The following is a 21,419-nucleotide window of genomic DNA, read 5'->3' on the forward strand; positions in this document are numbered from 1 at the left end:
CCTCTGATATTGCTTGGCCTGCTGTGTTCATCCAGCTCTACACCTTGTTATCTAAGATTATCCAGCATCGGTAGTTCCTACTATCTCTGAATCAAAGAACTGAACTTGCTTTCTCTAGACAGGGATAGTTCAGAAGCAATAGGGGGCAGCTGTTCAGAATGAGGCACCTGGATAAAAGGGACAGAAACTGAAATAACTCCACAGAAGCTGGTATCCTGTCACCAGATCACCCTTTATTTACATGTGGAGAGTCCTCGATACTGATCCAGCTTCCTCAGAGGCAGCTCGCAGAGTGACAGGATGTCTGACATTCCTGTTTTTATCTATCAGCCAGGGATTCCTGATTGGACCAGATTACAGCTCCAATCAGGGAACTCATAGTCTATGAGGTCAACCTGGCTGACCTTATTACAATCACTACAGAAACATGTCAGCTTGATGTGAACTGAGTACAGAAGAACACAAAATGAGCAAAGCTCAAGTGAGGCTTGAGACCTGCTGCATCAAATATCTCCCTCAATAGGGAACTAATAAATACCTGTTTAAGAACTGATTTAGATGGGAATAGAGAGGGATCGTTAAATAATCCAAGGACCATGATAAATCATGTAATTTTAGACCCTGAATCCTTTTGCTGTAGACAGCAATTGTTCACTGCATTTTCAGTGAGTCAGGCATAACCTTCATGAAAGTTTACTTTGTTGGATGGTTTAACTGTTTGATCACTTTCCTGTTTAAATGGAGTAGGAAATATTTTGCTTTGATTTATTTTCAATAATGTATAGATCATAAGTCATATGTTGATAACCAGATAAAATTTAATTTCAGAAACCCTTTGGAAGAAAAAAAGAAGAAATTGCTTTGGTGGGATCCCACAGATAAACTCAACACAACCAACATCAGCATGGAGCTGTACAACATCTCACAGACCGTGAAAAATGAGACACATTTAATAATCCCAGATGCAGCCCACTGCATCATCATCATTATGTATGCCTCAGCTACCTTTCTGTCATTGAGTGGGAATATACTCGTTATTTGGGTGCTGACTATGGGCTGTAGAACCAGAACAGATATCACGGTGTTTCTCATCAACCTCGCTGTGGCTGACCTGACTATGGCCATTTTTTGTATACCCCTCACATTTACAGAGGTGCTCCTTCAAAGGTGGCTCTTTGGAGAATTTCTCTGCCCTCTGGTGCGTTTTGCTCAGGTAAGTGTTTCACCTTAAAATATTAAACATTACTTGATTACATTACATCATTTTATGATATTTATCCAAAGTGGTGTATAATCTTCATGAAAATGCCACAAGCACCATTTTCTTTCTGGAAATAACAGAAGCAGAAGACTTGTGTGTCATTTTTGCCATGATGTCATCAAATATAAATACAATATTTAACATGATTTTCTAAACAACATAGTAAGAATCGCTAAATCTAATCACCATTTGCAACCCTGTTAAACTAATGATCTATTGCCAGTAACAAATAAGCAAGGTCTCTACTGTAGCTTGTTAATGTCCTGTAATGAAAGGGTTGCTTGAAAAATTTATAGTAATTTTTGGATTAATCTGAACTTTTAAATTAATAAAATAAACATACAAAAGTACAAAACAACCAAACCCAATAAAGTCCTTGAATCTGAAGAATCATACAATTGGAATTTCTTCGATCAGTCCCAACCATCCTTCCAATTCCATTCATTTTGCTTGCTGCAATTAAACCAATAACACCACATTAACAAATGATCAGGTGATGTAAAGGGGGAGAAGGAGGAGACAGAGGATGGAGATAGAAATCAGAATCTAAACTGGGGGCAATGGAAACCTGTGATTTATGGATGAGTGGCAACAGCCCACATCTCATATGAGGTTGGGAAGTGCACTATTGTTCTTGGCTCAACATTCAGGTATATATATCTTGGAAACTTACCTCTATATGAGTGGGTAGTTCCAAGGTCTGGCTTTCCTGAGTGCATCTGTTGATGTAACCATTTTCCTCAAGATTAACTAGCCTTGCAGTGGACTCCTTAAGAAGTCATAGACCCCTTATTCGCTTCTACAAAGTGACTAATGCCTGTTTTAGATGTGGGTGCTGTTGAATCACTTTTATTCCTTTCTCAGTATAGTTTGCTACACAGGTCCAATGAGAAATGCACACCTACTTCTTACTTACCATACTGGGGACAGAGTAGGCCAGTATGCACTTGAGAAATAGGCACCACACCGCTAAATTTATAGGCCTCGTAATTTCTGGGAGAGAAAGGATGAATTTTTGGGGATAAAAAATCTTTTTGTGTATAGTTTATTTAAACATCAAGAAAGTTGGCTTAATATAAGTTAGAGCCCTCCAAATTCACAAGTTAATCCAATTTTATCCCTGTCAGGATTTTGTAATTTCACCTAATGAACATATATTATTGGTTGTGACTCTAATTAAATTAATTCTGTTTCCATACACTACAATACACAGAAACTCCTTCTAACCAGTACTCTGCATTATGGGCTGCTTTTAAAATCTCATTTACAGCTGAGCTCCATCATTTACTATTGACCCCTTCTGCAGATTATATTTGAATTGATCATTGAAAATTAGCAGAATATAAAAGGTTGCCTGTACCTAACTGAAAACAGAATATGTTAAACTGAGTGACCATAGAGAATTTTCAACATTACGAATAGACATAAATAGATTTGTTTGTACAGGTAGTTCTCCTATAACGCCATAATTGCGTTCTTGTGTGACCTTACACTATAGAAAATTGCCATAGAAAAGCAAGTTAAAGGGAAATCACTACAGAAAATTGCTATAACTGTACAGCAGAAAGTTCATGTTGTCCAAACAATGTCCACTATTCGTCAATCGTGTTACAACCAATTTGTATTAATGAAACACACATTATAGCAGAACTACCTGTACGTAAAAAAGAACACACCAATTTTTTCATCTGCCTTTCCTTGTAGGAGAACGTAGAATGAGAGGACACAGTTTCCAAATATGTTTCCAAACAGTTTCCACTTAAAATATAGATTAAGAAAAATTCTTTTCCTTAGAAGATTGGTAATCTTTGGAATTCTTTCCACAGAGAGCAGCAGAGGATGGGTCATTGAATATATTCAAGGCTGAGTTAGATAGACTTTTAATTTACAAGAGAGTAGAGGGCTATGAGTCGAGGCACAGGAGGATTGAGACCTCAAACAGATAAGCTGTGATTTTACTGAATGGCACAGTAGACACCAGGGAGCCAAGTGGCCTTCTTCTGCTCCTTTTTTTATATATTCTCTTGTTCTTAAAACATGTTTAACAATTATATTCCTACTTATATAATTTGCACTGCCATTATTTGCCATTACTTCTCTTAACTACACATTTCCTCCCTCCATGAAAAGGACATTTGAGCACGGAACACAGTATCAGATTCTAGCATCAAGTTGAGCTATACAAAAGTACCACCTATTGTCTTTAACTTTGTCACAGTTATTTTTGCATTCTAGGAGTCTGCAATGCAGCGACATGGAAATGAATTTGTGAGAACAATACATATTCCAACAAGAAATTGATAAACATATGAGCCGGTCCTCAAAAATGAAATGATATCTCCTACCACTAAAATTTTACTTTGTGACTATACTACAACAATGTGACTTGAGGATCACAAAAAATATTGTGCATGCAACCAATTAATGGTTAAAATAGGAATATTTAATTTGCAGACATTTATGATGCATAATTTTGAAGTTTGCTTGGAGAAAAATATTCACTTTGTCACAGTACTGTCCTACTCTCCTGCCGATACAAAATCATTTAGGGCTGAATACCTCTCCTGCACTTCAGAACCTTGTATCCCCATTGCTATAAAGTATGTATTAACATTCTAGTTCTTCAATTATGCGGATCTGTAATGACAATAAACATTGTATATGTACATTATAGATACATTTCAAGAATTTGTTTGGATGGAGAACAAGGGATTGTCACACGTAGCCTGTCTTTTACACAACATATGCAATATGATTCATCCAAGTGGTTCACCAGTGATTGTCAAAGTTAGTCTAGGTAATAAAAAATAGTATTTCCCTTTAGGATAGGATAAGGAGAGTTCATTTTAAAAGATCCTCTGTTGATTGTACTGAACTCGAGGATGGGAATCATTCTGCAGAAAATAACATTGAAAATAATTAAATATTCTTTTGAAAATACCATGGCTAAAAGCAGGTTTGGCACTTGTCACAAATTGGACCTTTCTAGTTTTTGAGTGGCCATCCAGAAAATTATAATATACGAATTAAACACCAGCAGCACAGTTTTCAAAATATGTTTCCCCCACTTCCTTCTGTACCTCCTGATATAGATAGATTAATTCTTGGATCTTTTATGAAATTAATAATTAAATTCAATTGTCCCTCTGGGCAATTAAGAATGGACAATGAATACTGGCTTAGCCATGATCCCTACATCCTGTGAATGCTTTTTTTAAAGGCTCCTGTATATTGTTGCTATTGTGAGATTTATCAGGTTATTTTGTTTTAGAACTGCGTCTGTCAATTTAAGGTAAAATGAAATGGAGTTATGTGACATATCCTGAAGGCTCTGACAGCAAGCTTGGGTGGTCTAATTAATAGAAATTAGGAGTCCCATGTTGTTTTACTGGGAAGAAGGTGAAAGATGCTAACTGGAGATAATAGGAGTAAGAAATAGATCAGTTTCCAAGGACCCTGAAAAGTAAACAGTAATGTTGTAAACTGTCCTATTAATTCCACAATAAAGTAGAATTTGGGTTTAAAGGAATAGTTCATCAGAATTTCTATCTGGGCATAAGATTCATATGATTCACATTAGCACGGTGATGGGCTTTGAAATGTGATGGGAACAGAGGTTATCATGTAATGTTGGGTTAGACTTTCTTACAGTATCACTAAATATCACACATAGGTTAGTCTGTCAGGGTCCAGGAGAGGGACGGCAAGCGGAGGTCAAAATATCTGAGGTTTAACATTCCACAATGTGGTTGGAATTTTGCTCTCAGAATAAAAAGACTGAATTCATGAAGAGTTAAAAGGAAACTGGAAAATTTACCATGCTTGTACGAGAGGGGAGTCTCCAGTGTTGCTGTCAGTGTGAAAATTCTGGGGTTAGAAATTATTGAACTCAGAAAGCAAGAGAACAAAAATAAGCCTTTGTGAGATAAAAATCATTTTAAACAGATTTTGGGGGAATTGAATGCCTCCGTAAAGGGCAATGTACATACGTCTGTGGTGCTTGTTTTCTTCAGTTGTGCTAAAACTAAAGGGAGGGGAGTTCTGTTCGTGGTTTAAAATATAATTTTTCTACAAATATAGTGTTTAGTCAACAGTGCTTTTATTATTTTGTTTTAGTAATCATCTTCAAATATGAAATCTTGTGTGTCCTTCTTTCAGCGATTAATTAGGAGTTCAAATTTCCTTTCAAAAGTAATCAGTCTCCTCAGGACCATAATACTATCTAAACACCAGTAACCTGTGTAACCTCATATCAGTCGTTTTGAAGCAGGAAGCTTTTATCTTAATGCCAGTCATTTTATATATTGATTCAGTTAATTTGTTGGTTTACCAACATGGACAAAGCAATGTTGCCTCGGCAGCACTGAAAATAATACTCTGGATTCTGGCCAACCATTGAACAAGGCTACTAGGCTTACTAGTAATATAACACACTGAGCATCACTGGTATCTAATCTACTGATGTGTGCTATTAAGCCATAATGCAAGTGTGAATATGTTCACATTACTTGTATTAATGGAGTAAGTTGTTATTATACTACACATAAAAGCAGTCCTGTACATATGGTGGAATAAGTGTTGTAGAGAGAGGTCTCGTGACAAGAGGACAAATTGGATACGGTGATGGGTATACCATTTACATGGCATTCCCAATTCTCTAGCCACTTATTTTAATGAACAAGAAATTTTGATTCTATAAACTTCAGACTTGTTGAATGAAGTTCCACATCAGGATGGGAGCATTACGGTATCTTTATATGTAGCAATCTGTTGTTTCATTTTCAGAATTAATTGCAAACTCCTCTGAGGTGCAGCTTTAAGAGCTTTGAATTTATCCATTTCTTTATTAGATTCTCTCTGTGTCTGTCAGTATATACACCCTCATGATCATTGGAGTTGATCGTTATTACGCTGTTTGCCACCCTCTGAAATCTCGCATGGGTCGCTCCCGAACTAAGATATTAATTGCTGTGATTTGGATGGTATCATTCAGCATCGCATCTGTGCAGTTACTTGTATCCAGGGTGAGTACAAATGCAGTACGTATATCACTTTTCTGTTTCAAAAGTCATTCTACATACTGGCTAAATAATGGGAATATATTCTTAAATATGGAAATATGTATAATTCATGATACTTGCCAACAAGCTTCTTGCCATTTTCCAGTCAGACTCACAGAATTGCCATGAGACTTTGACAGAATGCACACAGAATTTCAGGGTTTGCATTTCTCAAAAGGTGCATGAGTGTACCTGCATTCATGCTATTTCGGTACAAAAGTACTGATTTAATAGCGGCGATGCAAAAAATACAAAGTTACTACAGAAAATTAATATATGATCATGTAACATGCTATTGATAATAAATTAAACTGAATACACAGAAGCTTGCTAGAGCTCTTGTGGTGCAGTGGTAGCATCTGTACCTCTGGATCATATGACCCAGGTTCAAGTTCCACCTCTTCCAGAGATGTTTAGTCATGTCTCTGAACAGGAAAGTATCTATATAACTAGAAATTGCTCCCAGTCTGGCTAAATATGTTTATCAAGTTAATAAAGGAGCCCTAGAACTTCAGTCTGTGCTAGGTTTGCTAATTTCAGCCAAGACATACACAGATTATAATTAGACACAGCTGCCTGGTGGATTCTGTGGGTGAGAGTAAGCTCTAACACTTACTTGATTTTCAGAGAAGTGAGCTGGAAGCAGAATTATCTGTGTATGAACATATTGCACTGAGTGAGTGTCTCTTCTGTCTGAACTTGTTTAATAAGATGATTCATGACCACTTATTTTAACCCATAATGGTTGACAGGATTGGACACAATAACAAGGTTAAAATAAACTGGTATAGCACTCATTGAATCTACTGGACAAAGGAGTTTACCAAACTACTAAATAATATTGCATATAATGTTTGCAAAATTAAAGTGTGTGATTAAAGGGACAGTGAGGGTGAAGAGTACATCAGTTAAGGGACAAAAAGGAGAAAGTAAGAAGTTGTTTCTATTTTAAAGAGAATATACAATGTAAGTGAATGCAAAATACTGTTGGTACTGGAAATCTGAAATAAAAAACAGAAAATACTAGATATACTCTACAGGTAAGAAAAAAAGCACTGTGGAGCAAGAGAAACAGAGTAAATGGACTGATATTTCAGGTCCTGTCAGGGGTCACCATCTGAAAATAACAACATTGACCAGCAAGTCTAATTCCTAGCTGTGTCACTTTAGCAGATGTTAATCACAGCAGGGGCCTCCAAACTGTGACGGGACACCATGCTTTAAGGGTAAAATTAAGGCCAATCAAAGTAGATCGACTGGAATTTTTCATCAGCCTCCAGTTTCGCAAATCAGAGGGGCAAATTGGGCCTTGTGTAGCCATAAGCTGCTATGTAGTGACACTCCCATGCCTCCACCAGAATAAAATGAAAGATCAGTAAAATGCAGTGATTCTGATCCATGTAGATTTTCAGAATACTTCATTACATTCATGTGTGAGATGTATGGCACAGTTAAGATTTGAATTTTAAAAAAATATTGCCATATGAATATGGAGATAGCTAGAGATCAGGGAATAAAGTTTAGAGGTAAGGAAAAACTCACTGAAATTTAAAGCAGAGAAGTGTGAAATGATGCAACTTGATTTAAAATTAGATGAGATGAGAGAACTTTAAAAGGGAGCGCAAAAACAGAGAGATCTGGTGTATGCTATGTACTCTAATCCTTCAGAGTGTCAGGACAAATTGTGAATTTTAAATAAAAACACATGGAATCCTTGTCTTTAGTAGAAGCACAAAGAACACAAGCAAAGAGATTGACACTGGTGAGGCCTCAGCTACAGTATTCTGTTCATTTCCAGTCAGCTGTTGGATGTTAAGGCCATATAGAGAGTTCAGAAGATATTGATTAGAATGGTTTCAGAGACGAGGGACTTCACTTGCGTGAAGAGATTGGGGAAGATGTGATTTTTCTCCTTCAACTGCCCATAAGACGAAAAGAAATAAGAGCAGAATTAGCCCATCGAGTCTGTTCCACCATTCAGTGAGATTATGGTTGATCTGATAATATTCCATTCCACTTTCCTATCTTTTCCCCATAACCCTTGATTTCCTTACTGATGAAAAATCTGTCTATCTCAGCCTTGAATATATTTAATGACTCAGCCTCTATAACTCTCTGCAGTAAAGAATTTCACTGCTTTCTAAGGGAAGAAATTTCTTCTCATCTCTGTTCTAAATAGGTGACCCCTTACTCTGAGGTAATGCCCTCTGGTCCTAGAACCCCCCACAGGGATAAACTACCTCACAGCTGCGACGCTGTCAAGTCCCCTAAGAATATGTTTAAATAAGGTCATCTTTCATTTTTCTAAACTCCAATGAGTACAGGCCCAAAGTATGCAACCTCTTCTTATAAGCCAATCCCTCCAAACTCGGGACCATCCTAGTGAACCTTCTCTGAACTGCCATCAAATGCCAGTATATCTTTCCGTAGATAAGGGGACCAAAGTTATTCTCAAAGTTCTAGCTGTGGTCTGACTAAAGGCTGGAAAAGATTTAGCAAGGCTTCCCATTTTTATACTCCAAGGGGTGTTTATAAGGGGAGGCAGTGGTCTAGTGATATTATCACTGGATTGTTAATCCAGGGACCCAGGTTTGAATCCTGCCATGGCAGATGGTGGGATTTGAATTCTGTAAAAATCTGGAGTCAGGAGTCTAATGATGAATCCATTGTTGGGACCCATTTAGAATTTCCCTTTAAGGAAAGAAACTGCCATCCTTCTCTGGTCTGGCCTCCATGTGACTCCAGACCCACAACAATATGGTTGACCCTTAATTTTCCTTTGATGGGCAAAAAATGCAGGCCTAACCAGTGATACCCATATCCTGTTCATGAATTTTTTAAAAAAAATTCACTTTGAAATAAAGGCCACATTCCAATAGTCTTCCCAATTACCTGCTGAAGTTGAATGCTGGCTTTTTGTAATTTATGCACAAACCCCACACCCAAATACCTCTATGGTGTAGCTTTCTGCAGTCTTGCTCTTTTTAAATAATATTTGGTTCCCCTATTCTTCCTGCCAATGTGCATAACCTCTCTATTTCCACATTATATTCTATCTGAATTTTGTTTTTGCCCACTCACTTAACTTGTCTATATTCCTCTGCAGACTCTTTATGTCATTTTCACCATTTGTCTTTAATCCTATTTCCACAGATTTGACATTAGTACATTTATTTTCCTCATCCAAATCTTTCATATATTTTAAGATGGTGGTGCAGTAGGGCTCCTGAGCTGGGGCTCGCCTGCTCCAAGCAATTTTCTTTTCTCTCTTCTCATTTTCTTTTTCTTTAAGTTTTGTAGTATATTTTTCATCTTACCTTCTGGAGGGAGCTTGGACCTGGAAGCAGCAGCGATGGCAGCAGCTGAGGGCCCAGAGTGGGTCTATGGTGTAAAGCAGCTGATGCAGTGCTGCCATGGCTTCTTCAAGGTCCAGAGAAATGAGGTGGAATCGGGGCTCGGTGTTGTACCAGATTGGGATTCTGGCGATCTGTGGCGAAGTGGCTGGTGAGCCCAGATGGCAGCTGGTGGCAAGAGGTCCACCAAGCCAGGCTGGACTCTAACAGTTGGTGGCAAGATGGCATCACAGAGGCGTACGTGCCGAGCGCAAGGGCAAGATCTAGCCCAGCACAGGGGAGCGCGAGCACAGTGCGGAGGAGATCGAGCCCTCGTGGGGGGAGTGTGAGCCCTTGTGGGAAAGCCCAGCGTGGAACATTTGCAGGCCCATGGCTAAAGAAGGACTGTTATTCTTTATTTCTCCTGCTTTATACTAAGAAGGACTGTAATGTTTAACTTTTAACTTATTTCTTTATTTTTCTACATTGTACCTAAAATTTTGTGCTTGTGTACCTAAGATGCCGCCAGGAATGGTGACTTTATATACTTTTCACTGTACTCCTATATCCCCATATTTGAGCACACATGACAATAAAACCCAATTCTAATTTCAATAATTGTAAATAATTGTGTCCTAACACTGATCCCTGTGGCATCCCACTAGTTGCAGGTTGTCACCCTGAAATCACCCCTTTATCCCAACTTTCTGCTTTCTATTAGTTAGCCAGTCTTCTATCCGTGTTAATATACTACCACCAAAATCACAAGGTCTTAACTTAAGTTGCCTTGCACGCAATTCCTTATTGAACACCTTTTGGAAATCCAAATATATTGCACCCACTTCTTCCCATTTATTTATTCTGCTTGTTACCTCCTCAAAGTACTGTAACAAATTTGCCAGGTATGATTTTTCCTTTATGAAGCCATGCTGACTCTGCTTAACTTAACCTGTCTATGGTATTTCTAAGTGCTATCTACTACATCCTTTATAATAGATTCTAACATTTTCCCAATGACTAGTATTAAGCTTACTGGCTTAGAGTTACATGTGTTTTGTCTCATTCCTTTTTTTAATAAGAGTATTATATTGGCTGCTTATCAATCCTCAATGAATTTTCCAGAATCTAAGGATTATCGGAAGATTACTACCCGTGTATCCAGTATTCCTATGACTACTTTCTTTAAAATCCTAAGATGCATCCAGTCAGGTCCAGGTTATTTATTGGCCTTTAACCCCATTAGTGTCTCTAGTACTATTTTTCCAGTGATAGCTATTGTATTTATTTCCTCTTCCCCTTTGGGCCCTTGATTATTTAGTAGTTTTGGAATGTTTATCGATGTCTTCTACTGAGAAGACTGATACAAACTATTTGTTCAATTCTTCTTTTATTTCCTGCTTCCCTACTACTATTTTCCAGCTCATTCTCTAAGAGACCTATGTTCAATTTGGCTTCTCTTTTTCTTTTAATATACTTAAAGAAGCTCTTGTCCAGTTCGACAGTACATGCTAATTTACACTTAAATTTTTTTTTTGGTGATTCTTTTGTTGGGTTCCCTAATGCCTTGGCATACCATTAATCATAGCCATGTTGACTGTATTTTCTTTCAATGTGATGTTACCATTGATGTCCTTACTTAATCATGGTTAGTTTACCCCCTGTTAGAATCTTACTTCCACACTGGGACATAACTTTGCTGACAGGCAAATAGTCTCTTAAACGCCTGCCATTGTTCTTCAACTGTCTTTTCTGTGAAAGTCATTTCCTAGTCCACACCAGCTAACTCTACCCTCAATCCTTTGTAATTACTTTTATTTAAGTGTAGCACAATTGTTTCTGACCCAAGCTCACTCTTATACTGACTGCTAAATTTAAGCCTGTTAACCTTCACTTTTTCGTAAGGGATCCTTTACTCTGGGATCATTTATTAAGCCTGCCTCATTACGCATTACTAAATCCAAAATATTCTGATCCCTGTTTGGTCGACAAAATATTGTTCTAGGAAGCTGTCCTGAATAAACTCTATGAATTCTTCCTCATGGCTACCTTTGCTAAAGTGATTTTCCCAATTGACATGAAGACTAAATTCACCCATGACTAATGTACAGCCTTTTTTGCATTCCCCTATTATCCCCTGATATATCTTCTGTCCTACAATATACTGTAACTACTGTTAGAAGCCCTCTGGATTATTTCTACCAGTGTTTGATTCTCCTTCCTATTTCTTATCTCTGCATATGGATTCTATGTCTGCCAATCCAAGATAATTTTGTACTATCATACTTATTCCATCTTGTACCATCACTCCTTCCTTCTTGGCTGTTGTTTTGTAAAGTTGCATATCTCTGAATGTTAAGATCCCAGCTGTGATCTCCTTATAATCATGTCATAATAGCTATAAGGTCATGATTATTAACATCTAACTGTGTAATCAATTCATTTACTTATTTCCAAATATCATGTACATTTAAGTAAAGAACCTGGCATTTTGCTTTTATACCATTTATTGTCCTTTCGATACAAAGTGTTGCTGAATCTCTGTTTGTCCTACTCTGGGTATCGTTATAGATAGATGCTGTGCATTGCTGCCAAATACCTTCGCTTTGTAAACCTATGCTTCCCCTGTCCAAAACGTCCCCTCTCTAATTAGCTTAAAGTCCTCTCTAGAGACCTAAGTATTCAATTCACCACGACACTGGTTTGAGCAGAATTCAAGTGAAGCCTCTTCCAACAGAAAAGCTGCTTTCTAACCAGTACTGGTGTTGGTACCCCATTAACTGAAACCCATTTCACCCACACTAATCCCTGCTTTTTACACATCATTGTAAATAATTTGAAAAAAAAATTACAATATTATACTAAACTATTCTTAAGAAATTAGAGAAGAAAAAGACTAGGGATGCAAACACAAACTAAAGACATTACTTTTACATTAAAGACTAGAAATATTCATTAGTCTTACTCACCAATCAGCTGCTTTCCCTTCAATAAAATTGCTTTGTGTTCATGGCATCACTCCACCACTGGTCTCACTGCAGGTCAGCCTCTCAATCCCTGCCTTTCCTGCTCACCTCTCACTCTGGAGATTTTACTTATAGCAGTAAAGCCTACTCACAGTACCTCTTCCCACTCTGTATTGAATTCCCACTTAGAACCAAATTCCCAGATATACTCACAGCCTGTGTCTCACTCAGGCGAAGTCTTCACTCACACTGACCATCTCCCCTACTATGTGGTGTAAAAGTCCTTTCTCACATGGAGGTGCTCTTAGCTGCAACAACATAGGAACATAGAAAATAGGAGCAGGAGTAGGCCATTCAGCCCTTCGAGCCTGTTCCACCATCCAATATAATCATGGCTGATCATCCAAACCAGTACCCTGTTTCCACTTTCTCCCTTTACACTTTGATTCTTTTAGCCCTAACAATTATATCTAACTCTTCTTGAAAACATTCAATGATTGGCATCAACTGTTTTCTGTGGTAGAGAATTCCACAGCCTCACTACTCTATTTGTCTTGGAGCCTTTCACTAAGAAATGGGGCGAGGAGAGAAAATGTTTGAAACAACTGATCGATTTCTAGAGCATGAAAATCAACCTATTTTGAGGCCTATGTTTGATTTGTTACCAGGATCATCCAGAAGCTTCAATCTCAGGAGCATCTTAGCATAAGCCTGACTATGGCACCTGGTTCTAGACAGCTTGAACAATGGAAACATCCTTCCTGTGTTTAACCTGTCTACTCCTGTTGGGGTTTTATAGGTTTCTATGAGATCCCCCTCACTGTCCCCCTATTCTCCTAAACTTCAGTGAATATAGCCAAAACTGATCAAGTAACCAGCATCTCATTTTGGACTGGAGATAGTTACAAGGAGTTGTTCAAAATCATGAATGGTTTTGAAAATCAGGAGAAATAGTTTCCTGAGAAAGAAGGATTAGTAGCCAAAGGACAGAGGTGTGAGGTGATTGATAAAAGAGTCAGAGTTGACATGAGAGAACATTTTTAGGCAGCGAATGGCTGTGATCTGGAATGCACGTTTCTGAAAACATGGTAGAAGCAGATGCAAGACTAAATTTCAAAAGGGAATTTGAGAAATAGAGCTATAAGGAATATGAAAAGAGCATGATTTTATGAATACCAAGATGTATTGGAATCAACAACTTATGACATAGATAAATTATGGACTTTAACTTTAAATCTAGTTCTAGACGCTTAATAGCGCACACTTAAAAAAGATAAAGTCAACATAGTCCTACCAAACCATACAGCTGTTCTTACAGTACCCACGAAGACACAAATCTTGGATACTTAAGCCTCCAATGTTATCTTGCAGTTAAAGACTCACAACTAGAAAAATGTAATCTTTACCTGATTTAGAGAGCTGAAAGCTAGGTTAATATTGAAGGAGATGGCCTTAAATCTACAGATTCTACATTAATTTTCCAAATGTCATATTCCAAGAAAAACCTTCAGAAGTGGGTGATTGGATGCAGATATTCTTTGTAAAGAAATAAACCTGATAGGAAGTCAGACAGTGTTTCAATGATATAGATTGGTGTCTTCAAAGTGGATTATGTTGTATATAAATGCATAAATAAGTTTAAAAGCATGATTATATGAAATATAGCATGTTAAAATATATTGTTTACCATTACTTAAAACTGGAGTTGTTGGTGGATAGCTGGAGGGTCACCTAGGTTTGCTGATTTTCTCTGGTATTTCCTTGATATAGAAAGATTATCAAAAACTTCTGAACAGTTTAGTTGCAAGAATGGCACAGGAAAGCAATAGGCTGCATTAAAAAATCAAGAATTTTGTCATCCAATATTAAAGGTAGCTTGCTGAACCTTTTCATAAACAGTGTGTTGTTGGTTGAATGCTTGAGGATTTCTTCATACTTTCACTATAGCATCACTAAATGCATCATGAATCTAGAGTCTGGGCCAAATGTGAAACTGGCCAGATGTGGAGTGTAACTGGCTAGAAAAATATATCTAAATCATCTTTGCTTCAAATTCAGTTGGGTTTTCATACTGCACTCCTCAATTTTGGTTTGAAATAGAGACAGGTTTACATTAAAGCTAACTATATCAGGAGCAAATTTCCTGGACCCTATTTGCCTTGGAGCCTTTCACTAAGAAATGGGGATAGAAGAGAAAATGTTTGAAACTGCTGAATGGTGCCAGAGCATGAAAATCAACCTGTTTTGAGGCCTGTGTTTGATTTGTTACCAGGAACATCCAGAAGCTTCAATCTCAGTAACATCTTGGCACAAGCCTCATTGCTGGTTCCCTGAGCAGTGGCTGCCACTTGGACTTGATGCTGCTGATACCAGAGTACTTCTGGCCAATCAGATTGACTACCAGCTCACCAAGGCAGGTTTTCTTCCCAACACAGAAGCAGAAACCTCTAACTTAGGCAATGACCCTTCTTCCTGTGTAAAGTAGCTATAGGGCAGCCATTATTAGGGGAGACAGGTTCTGACCGTCCTTTCTGTGGATTAACGCGGGAATACAATTTCCTGTAAAATCCATTCTCTGGTGTCATTTCTATTTGGAATTCATTTTGACAAGATTATGACCATTGCAGTGATGCTGCCATTGATCTTTGTCACATATATTTTAGGTAATCGTTTTACTGTTGACCTGTACATTGTCCCTAACTTTTCCCAGCCACTGGAAGACAATGTAACTCGAACTTGATCAAGAGTCACATTTACCAGGTTGTCTAACTGGTCTGTGCACAAGTTCGTAATTTGTGTGCATGAATTATTTAATTGCAGAGTGTAATCTGAATTATCCCCTGAAGTATGTTTTGAACTACGTTTTATTTTGTGAGGCAGGCCAAGTACATGAATCTGGATAGTGAAGCTGAAATGATCTGTTTGGAAACTGGTTGGCCTAATAATACGTACCGGAAGGTCTACACACTCTTGCTGCTGCTTTTCACTTATATGCTGCCCTTACTTATTCTCACCATAACCTACTGGAATGTCGCTATGAGGCTGTGGGGTCGGAGACCACCTGGACACATGGACAAAAACAGAGAAGCTCAGCAAGATAAATCAAAACGGAAGGTAAAGACATAGGTGTAAAACCCAGAGAGGCTCATGTTGGAATTAACACTTTGGTATCGTAACCCAATAATACATCCCTGTACTGCACATGTAATTCGTTGCCCAGCAGCCGGTTTTATTCCCATGGAGGCTTTTTTACCTGGGTTGATAGTCCCATTGCTGAAATTCAGAAGGAAAACAGAAGGAAATCCAAGCTTGTTATGTTGGGTTACATAACCTCAGTAGCACTCTGCCATGATGGCGGAGTCAAAAATGGATGTTGCTCATTGCCCTATAGATAAACAACAAGGTATTGGATTTTCCAATGGCCTGATCATCATTGGAGCAGTGCAGACCTGAGTTGTGCATCGGGAGTCTATGGAATCCCAGACACAGCAGGAAATTGAAGATAGTAATGGGCAATTCCTCCACACCTAGAACTCCCTGAAAAAAATACCCCTTAAGGTTGCAAAATTCAGAGCTTTCTGCTTCCATTAAGCTAAGTTACCCATGCTATGACAGCTGTACAGCCCCACCCACTGGTCCTGCCATTCACTGCCCTTCCTGTCCCCACCCTGCTGATGGCCCTGAGATCATACCACCAGCCCTGACAACCCCCAAAGTATTCTAAGCACTTGATCACTTAACTGGCATGTTACACATTTGACACCAGGTACCCTACCTACCTGGTGCCCTATTCACCTGCCATTCCAGCTCCCTACCTATTTGTCACCCTAACCCATACTTACCTGACATATTCATGTTTCATAGCAACTGCCAAAATAAGCTGTGCTGCAAAAGTGGGCATGATTTGACTTCAAATCTGCCCTGCAGTACAGGATAATGGTGTTGATTTCAGCAATGCTCTGCATTTCTGAAGGAGCCAGGACTGGAATTCCCAATCAGAAATGCAGAGTTTAGAATACTATATAAAAATGAGCAGAGTGGCAATACACTTTGATTGCCATTTCTCGGAATATCAGGGTCAGTTTTGCCAGATATGTTTTAAATTATACAGACTAGTAAAGCCCAAATGATTGTGCTGATCTCAGCTGAAGCTACAGTGGATCTTATAATAGGACTGTGGCTAGGTGCTGGGTAGTGGGCAAGGGCCCCTTTTTGCACCAATTCTAGCTGATATTATTCAGTAAAGTTGAATGTAATAAATGGCCTTTCTCACCCTGGTCTGACTGTTAACTAAATCCTGTTGGTAACAGTGCAGTCCTTACCAAACCCTGAGTAAGTATTTCTATTGATGATACTTAGAGAAACTCGAAAACAGCACATCAGCTAAAAGAAAAATCAGCTGTGGTCCTGAACTATAAATGCAGCTGGGAGGTTAAGGTCATGAATTTTCTTGCAACTGCTCCCGATTCACCAACATAACTTTGATGGAGGTGCAGTAGAAGGTTTGCTCATATGTGCAAAGAGGTTGTCCACCACATTCTAACTGAAATCACATTGGCAAAGTGCAAGAAACTTAAATATTATGCTTAATTTTTTTGTTGACTTTGAGGGTTAGAATTAATGTGAAGAAGTTGTCCCGTTTGTTTTGCTATTGAAGATAAGCAAAATAGGTAAGAAATAACAATTTATTATAATCTACGTAATTTCCTACAGGTAATCAAGATGCTGTTTATCATCGTGGCTGTTTTCGCACTTTGCTGGCTGCCATTTCATATCTTCAGTGTTACATATGAGTTCAGTCCAGCTGTACTACCAAATGATCCTATGGATATCACTGCCCTTTACTTCTTCTCCCACTACCTGGCCATGTCACATAGCTTTTGGAACCCGCTGATTTACGGATTCTATAATGACAATTTCAGGGTATGTAGACATTTGAGGTAAGAAGCATGTGCATATACATAAGACATGCATATATACATACAAGAAAACTGAGTGTTATACATAGTTATGCTCACAGATTTAGATGACGAAAGGCAAAGGAAGCACAAATGCATCATTTACCGCATGTGCACTAGTAAAATCAAATGGCCTAGTTCTGTGGCTTATACTCTATGTAATTTTGTTATTTGCCTAGGTTTAGCACCAAATTGTACGCGAGAAACAAACAGTGCACAGGAAAAGTAGCCACTAGTCCTTTAGAAATCTGCCAAAGTATTGTTTCACTGAGCAATTTTACAAGCTCACTCTAGATAACAAGTTCATTCAAGAAATGATGAAAACAGAAAATATTGGAATGCAAATACGATATACTTATCTCAGAAAATATTGTTTTGGGATGCAAAACATTGGTAATTTGAGGCCTGAGAAAAGCTAAATTTAGCTTACTTGGAAAAAAATGAGGGAACCAGAAGAATGAGGGCCAATAATGCCTGATGTGTCCAACCAGGTCTAGTAATAGATAGTTAAATTATTTGTGAAAAATATGCTGAAGTCTTCACCTTGTGGAATGGAGTGAAAACAGGAGACTGTTTCCAGGGTACAGCTAGGCTAAAAGAGAATTAAAGTTTAATTGGAATAAGGCAATTATTGGAATGCTGAAATTGTAGTAAATATGCACAAATTAAACTGAGTTAGACACTGGAGTGGGAGAATAAGTCTGTCCGACATAGAAAAATGGCTAAAATAAGATTTCTTCCAGGTGGCTACCATTTGACTTCATGGATTAGGAAGCATGCAACTATAAACTTAAGGGGCAACATTTCAATACAAAGGAAGACTGTGTCATAACTGTCTCTTTTGTCAATTATGTTACATTACAGATACATTAAAAATGTTTTAGCTTACATTAAAGGTAAATTAGACGTTATTTATTTTCAGTTTGTTTTATTATACCAGTGTGTGTTACAAATAAAATTTGGATATTTGATCCAACGAGACTTATGTATGCATGCAAACAATACTTGAATCCAGTCAAAAGGCTTCTCAAAACAAGAAAGGCCCAAGGTTGCTATAGTGATAATTGCTGAGGATAAGAATATGCTATAAATTAAATTCTTTTTTGGTTTTCAAAACATAACACGTGAGGAAAAAGCTGTAGATAACCATTCTGTTGCATGTAGCCAAATAATTCAGTTTTGTCTGTTATTAGAAAGCAAAATTTCTAAAGAATTGAGTAGGGTCAAATAGCCCTGAAGACAGAGGAATCAAGCTATAGAACAAATGACAAGGGAGTATCTAAGTGCATCTGGTGGGTCATAGTTTGTGACTGCCATTGATATCTTTACATGGGTCAGCAGACACCGTAGACCTGATTTGAGACCTTGGTACCCAGATGCAGAATAAAAAAGGAATGGTCTTTCAGTATACCATATGGTTAAAAGCATGTAAAAATAAAAGCTAAAATAAAAAGTTTAAGCTGGGTTAGTTTTGCTTGGTTGAGTTTAAGGGTGAAGCTTATGTTGTTTAGAATAATTATTTTACTTGGTTAGGGTACCTGTTTAGGCATTGTTGCTTGTGTTTGTTTTGTTCAAGTTTATATAGAAAACATTCTTCTAGTGTTTCAGTTTAATCTTGGAGTCCTGTTGCTTACTTCTTTACCCTAGGTTTTTCCACACATTACGTGCTTTAAATGATTATGGCCAATTAAGTTAGATTCTAACATATATCCGACTTGACAAGCATTCTCATAGCTGGGATCATAATAACAGAAATCCATGTGATTCAATACTGAGTATTTGCTTCTAAACCAACATAGATCTAAGACTCATTTATGAAATAGGTGATTTGGAAAGCCAAAACAAATCATAAGGAATCACAATCAGAATTCCCAAAATTACTCAGAGGCATTAGAAAGATAAAAGCAGCTTCATCATATCACATTGAAACCAGGTGCCAAACCAGTGCTCTTATTCACACAAAGGAAAGTAACTTTTCGAGAAGGTGAGAGGAGAAACTGGGTCAATGTTACATCGGTCTGCTCTCTCACCAGTGCCAAACCAAGAAGTGGCTGTTTGACTACAGGACCAGTACCAGCACCAAACAGGTCATTGAGTTTCTGTATTGCGTTCCCACAATTAAACAAAGTAGTGGAAAGGGATATATACCCAATGGGAGCTGTGGATGAGATTCTGGCAAAGTTAGCAAATAAAAGCACCATATTCATAAAATTGGGTGCCTTTTAGCAACCAGCTCTAGACAAAGAATCTAAACTACTCACAAAATTCATCACACTGGTTATAAGATATGGCTTCAATTAACTACCTGGTGATATTGCAAGAGCAGTAGACATTTTTCAAAGAATGATAACAAGCATCTCAGAAAGATTAGATGGTGTTGCCTGCCATATGTATGTCATCCTAATTCATGGTTCAACCAGATCAGAACATAATGAAAAAGTGCTTGCAAGGAGAAAGACTACGAATATGATAAATTTGAATTCTCACAGCCACACATTCAATTTCTGAGACACATTTCTCATGCAGCAAATACCAAGGTGGATCCTCAAAAAAAAAGCAATGAAAGATTTCCCTTGTAATCACTGAATTTCAAAAAATGAATAGGAAACGGTGAATGAAATGGATATTTTCTTACTTAATTTGGTCCAGGTAAATTAACCAACAAAACACTTCTTAAACAAGGCAAGGCGTGGTGCTGGCAAGGGAATCCACAAATTTCCCTTGAAAGGATAAAATAAATGTTCATTTCACCTAGTATACTACCTCACTATGACACAGAACTATCCACAATGGTATCAACAGCTACATCACCAACTGAACTAAAAGCTGCACTTTTCCAAGTCTAGAAAAATGGAAAAAGTAGAACACTCTACTTCATGATCAGCCCTTTAACCAAACTGGAAGGAAGATGTGCTTTAATTGAAAAAGTATTAGGAGCCAGAGAAGTTTTCAGACCATGTCTTAGGTCCAAAGTTTACCATTGAAACAGACCACAAAGCCATTAGCTACATTTTTAATTACTGAAGAACTAGTGAAGATGCTACTGAGGGTTTGGAGATTTTGTTTACGATGAATGAATTCAAATCCACAAAAAATATGTTCAAAAGAAACATCGAACTACTGCATTCACATTGTCACATACTCCTGTCAGAAAGCCTTTGCAAGAATTGAAACACTTTGTCGAGGAATTCTAGTCATATACTACAATGATTGCAAAATATTTACCCACAATAACAACAAAATTGGAAAGCTCAGAAAGCAGCTGCAGAACGTGTTCAAATTTGGAGTTCAGATTTGGTGCCTACTCCAGTGAGCATTCAACGACACTTCTACCCTTCCTTCCTACTAAAATTTCAGTGCTCATTTTCTGTAAAGAGAAATTATTGATCCATAGAGCATTACCAGGTCTGTTATTTCTCTATCCTATATACAAAGTCTATTATAACTGTGGATTTCTATTGGCTTACAGGCTGACCTGCAACGATTGTGCATTCGTTTCAATCCATCCCGGTGCTGCCTTCACATCTATGGAGATAATCTCTCAACCTACAGTGATTCTGATATCTTTAGAAGAGAGAACACTGTCAGTCTGCGCTTGAGTTCAATGGAAAGTTGTAGATCCCTTGTCTCCAGGAAACAATCTGTTGGTGCCAATCCCCAAACAGGCCAAATCCATAGCACGTAATACAAAAGGATCCTTATGCATTGTAATAAATTTGAAGTTTGGTTTGCATGTAGTCAAAGGAAATACATCTTGTCAAATAGGATGGGAGAAACGCAATTTAGAATGTATCAAAGGCTAACTTCTAGGTATTAATGGTTACTAGTATACCAGAAAATGGACT

The 21,419-nt window shown here is 37.9% G+C and overlaps 2 protein-coding genes across 6 annotated transcripts in view; one reads left to right on the top strand and one right to left on the bottom strand.

Moving 5' to 3' along the window:
- Positions 1-21,419, bottom strand: part of ddx46 (DEAD (Asp-Glu-Ala-Asp) box polypeptide 46) — a 223,793-nt gene that overhangs the window by 170,532 nt on the left and 31,842 nt on the right. The gene's annotated exons all lie outside the window — the stretch shown is intronic.
- Positions 853-21,366, top strand: LOC125484518 (RYamide receptor-like). Its single transcript, XM_048603512.1, has 5 exons — positions 853-1,213; positions 6,112-6,285; positions 15,497-15,730; positions 17,330-17,539; positions 21,044-21,366. The coding sequence occupies exons 1-5, from the start codon at positions 905-907 to the stop codon at positions 21,257-21,259; spliced, it is 1,143 nt and encodes a 380-aa protein (XP_048459469.1). The 5' UTR covers positions 853-904; the 3' UTR covers positions 21,260-21,366.

The sequence above is a fragment of the Rhincodon typus genome, chromosome 12 (genome assembly GCF_021869965.1).
Source record: "Rhincodon typus isolate 14 chromosome 12, sRhiTyp1.1, whole genome shotgun sequence".
Taxonomy (NCBI): domain Eukaryota; kingdom Metazoa; phylum Chordata; class Chondrichthyes; order Orectolobiformes; family Rhincodontidae; genus Rhincodon; species Rhincodon typus.

Excerpts from the sequence above, each read along its gene's own strand:
- LOC125484518 (XM_048603512.1), top strand. The coding sequence starts at position 905 with ATGGAGCTGTACAACATCTCACAGACCGTGAAAAATGAGACACATTTA. Across the intron at positions 6,286-15,496 it reads TGCAGTTACTTGTATCCAGG|GCCAAGTACATGAATCTGGA; the intron begins GTGAGTACAAAT and ends TTTGTGAGGCAG. Across the intron at positions 15,731-17,329 it reads AAGATAAATCAAAACGGAAG|GTAATCAAGATGCTGTTTAT; the intron begins GTAAAGACATAG and ends AATTTCCTACAG.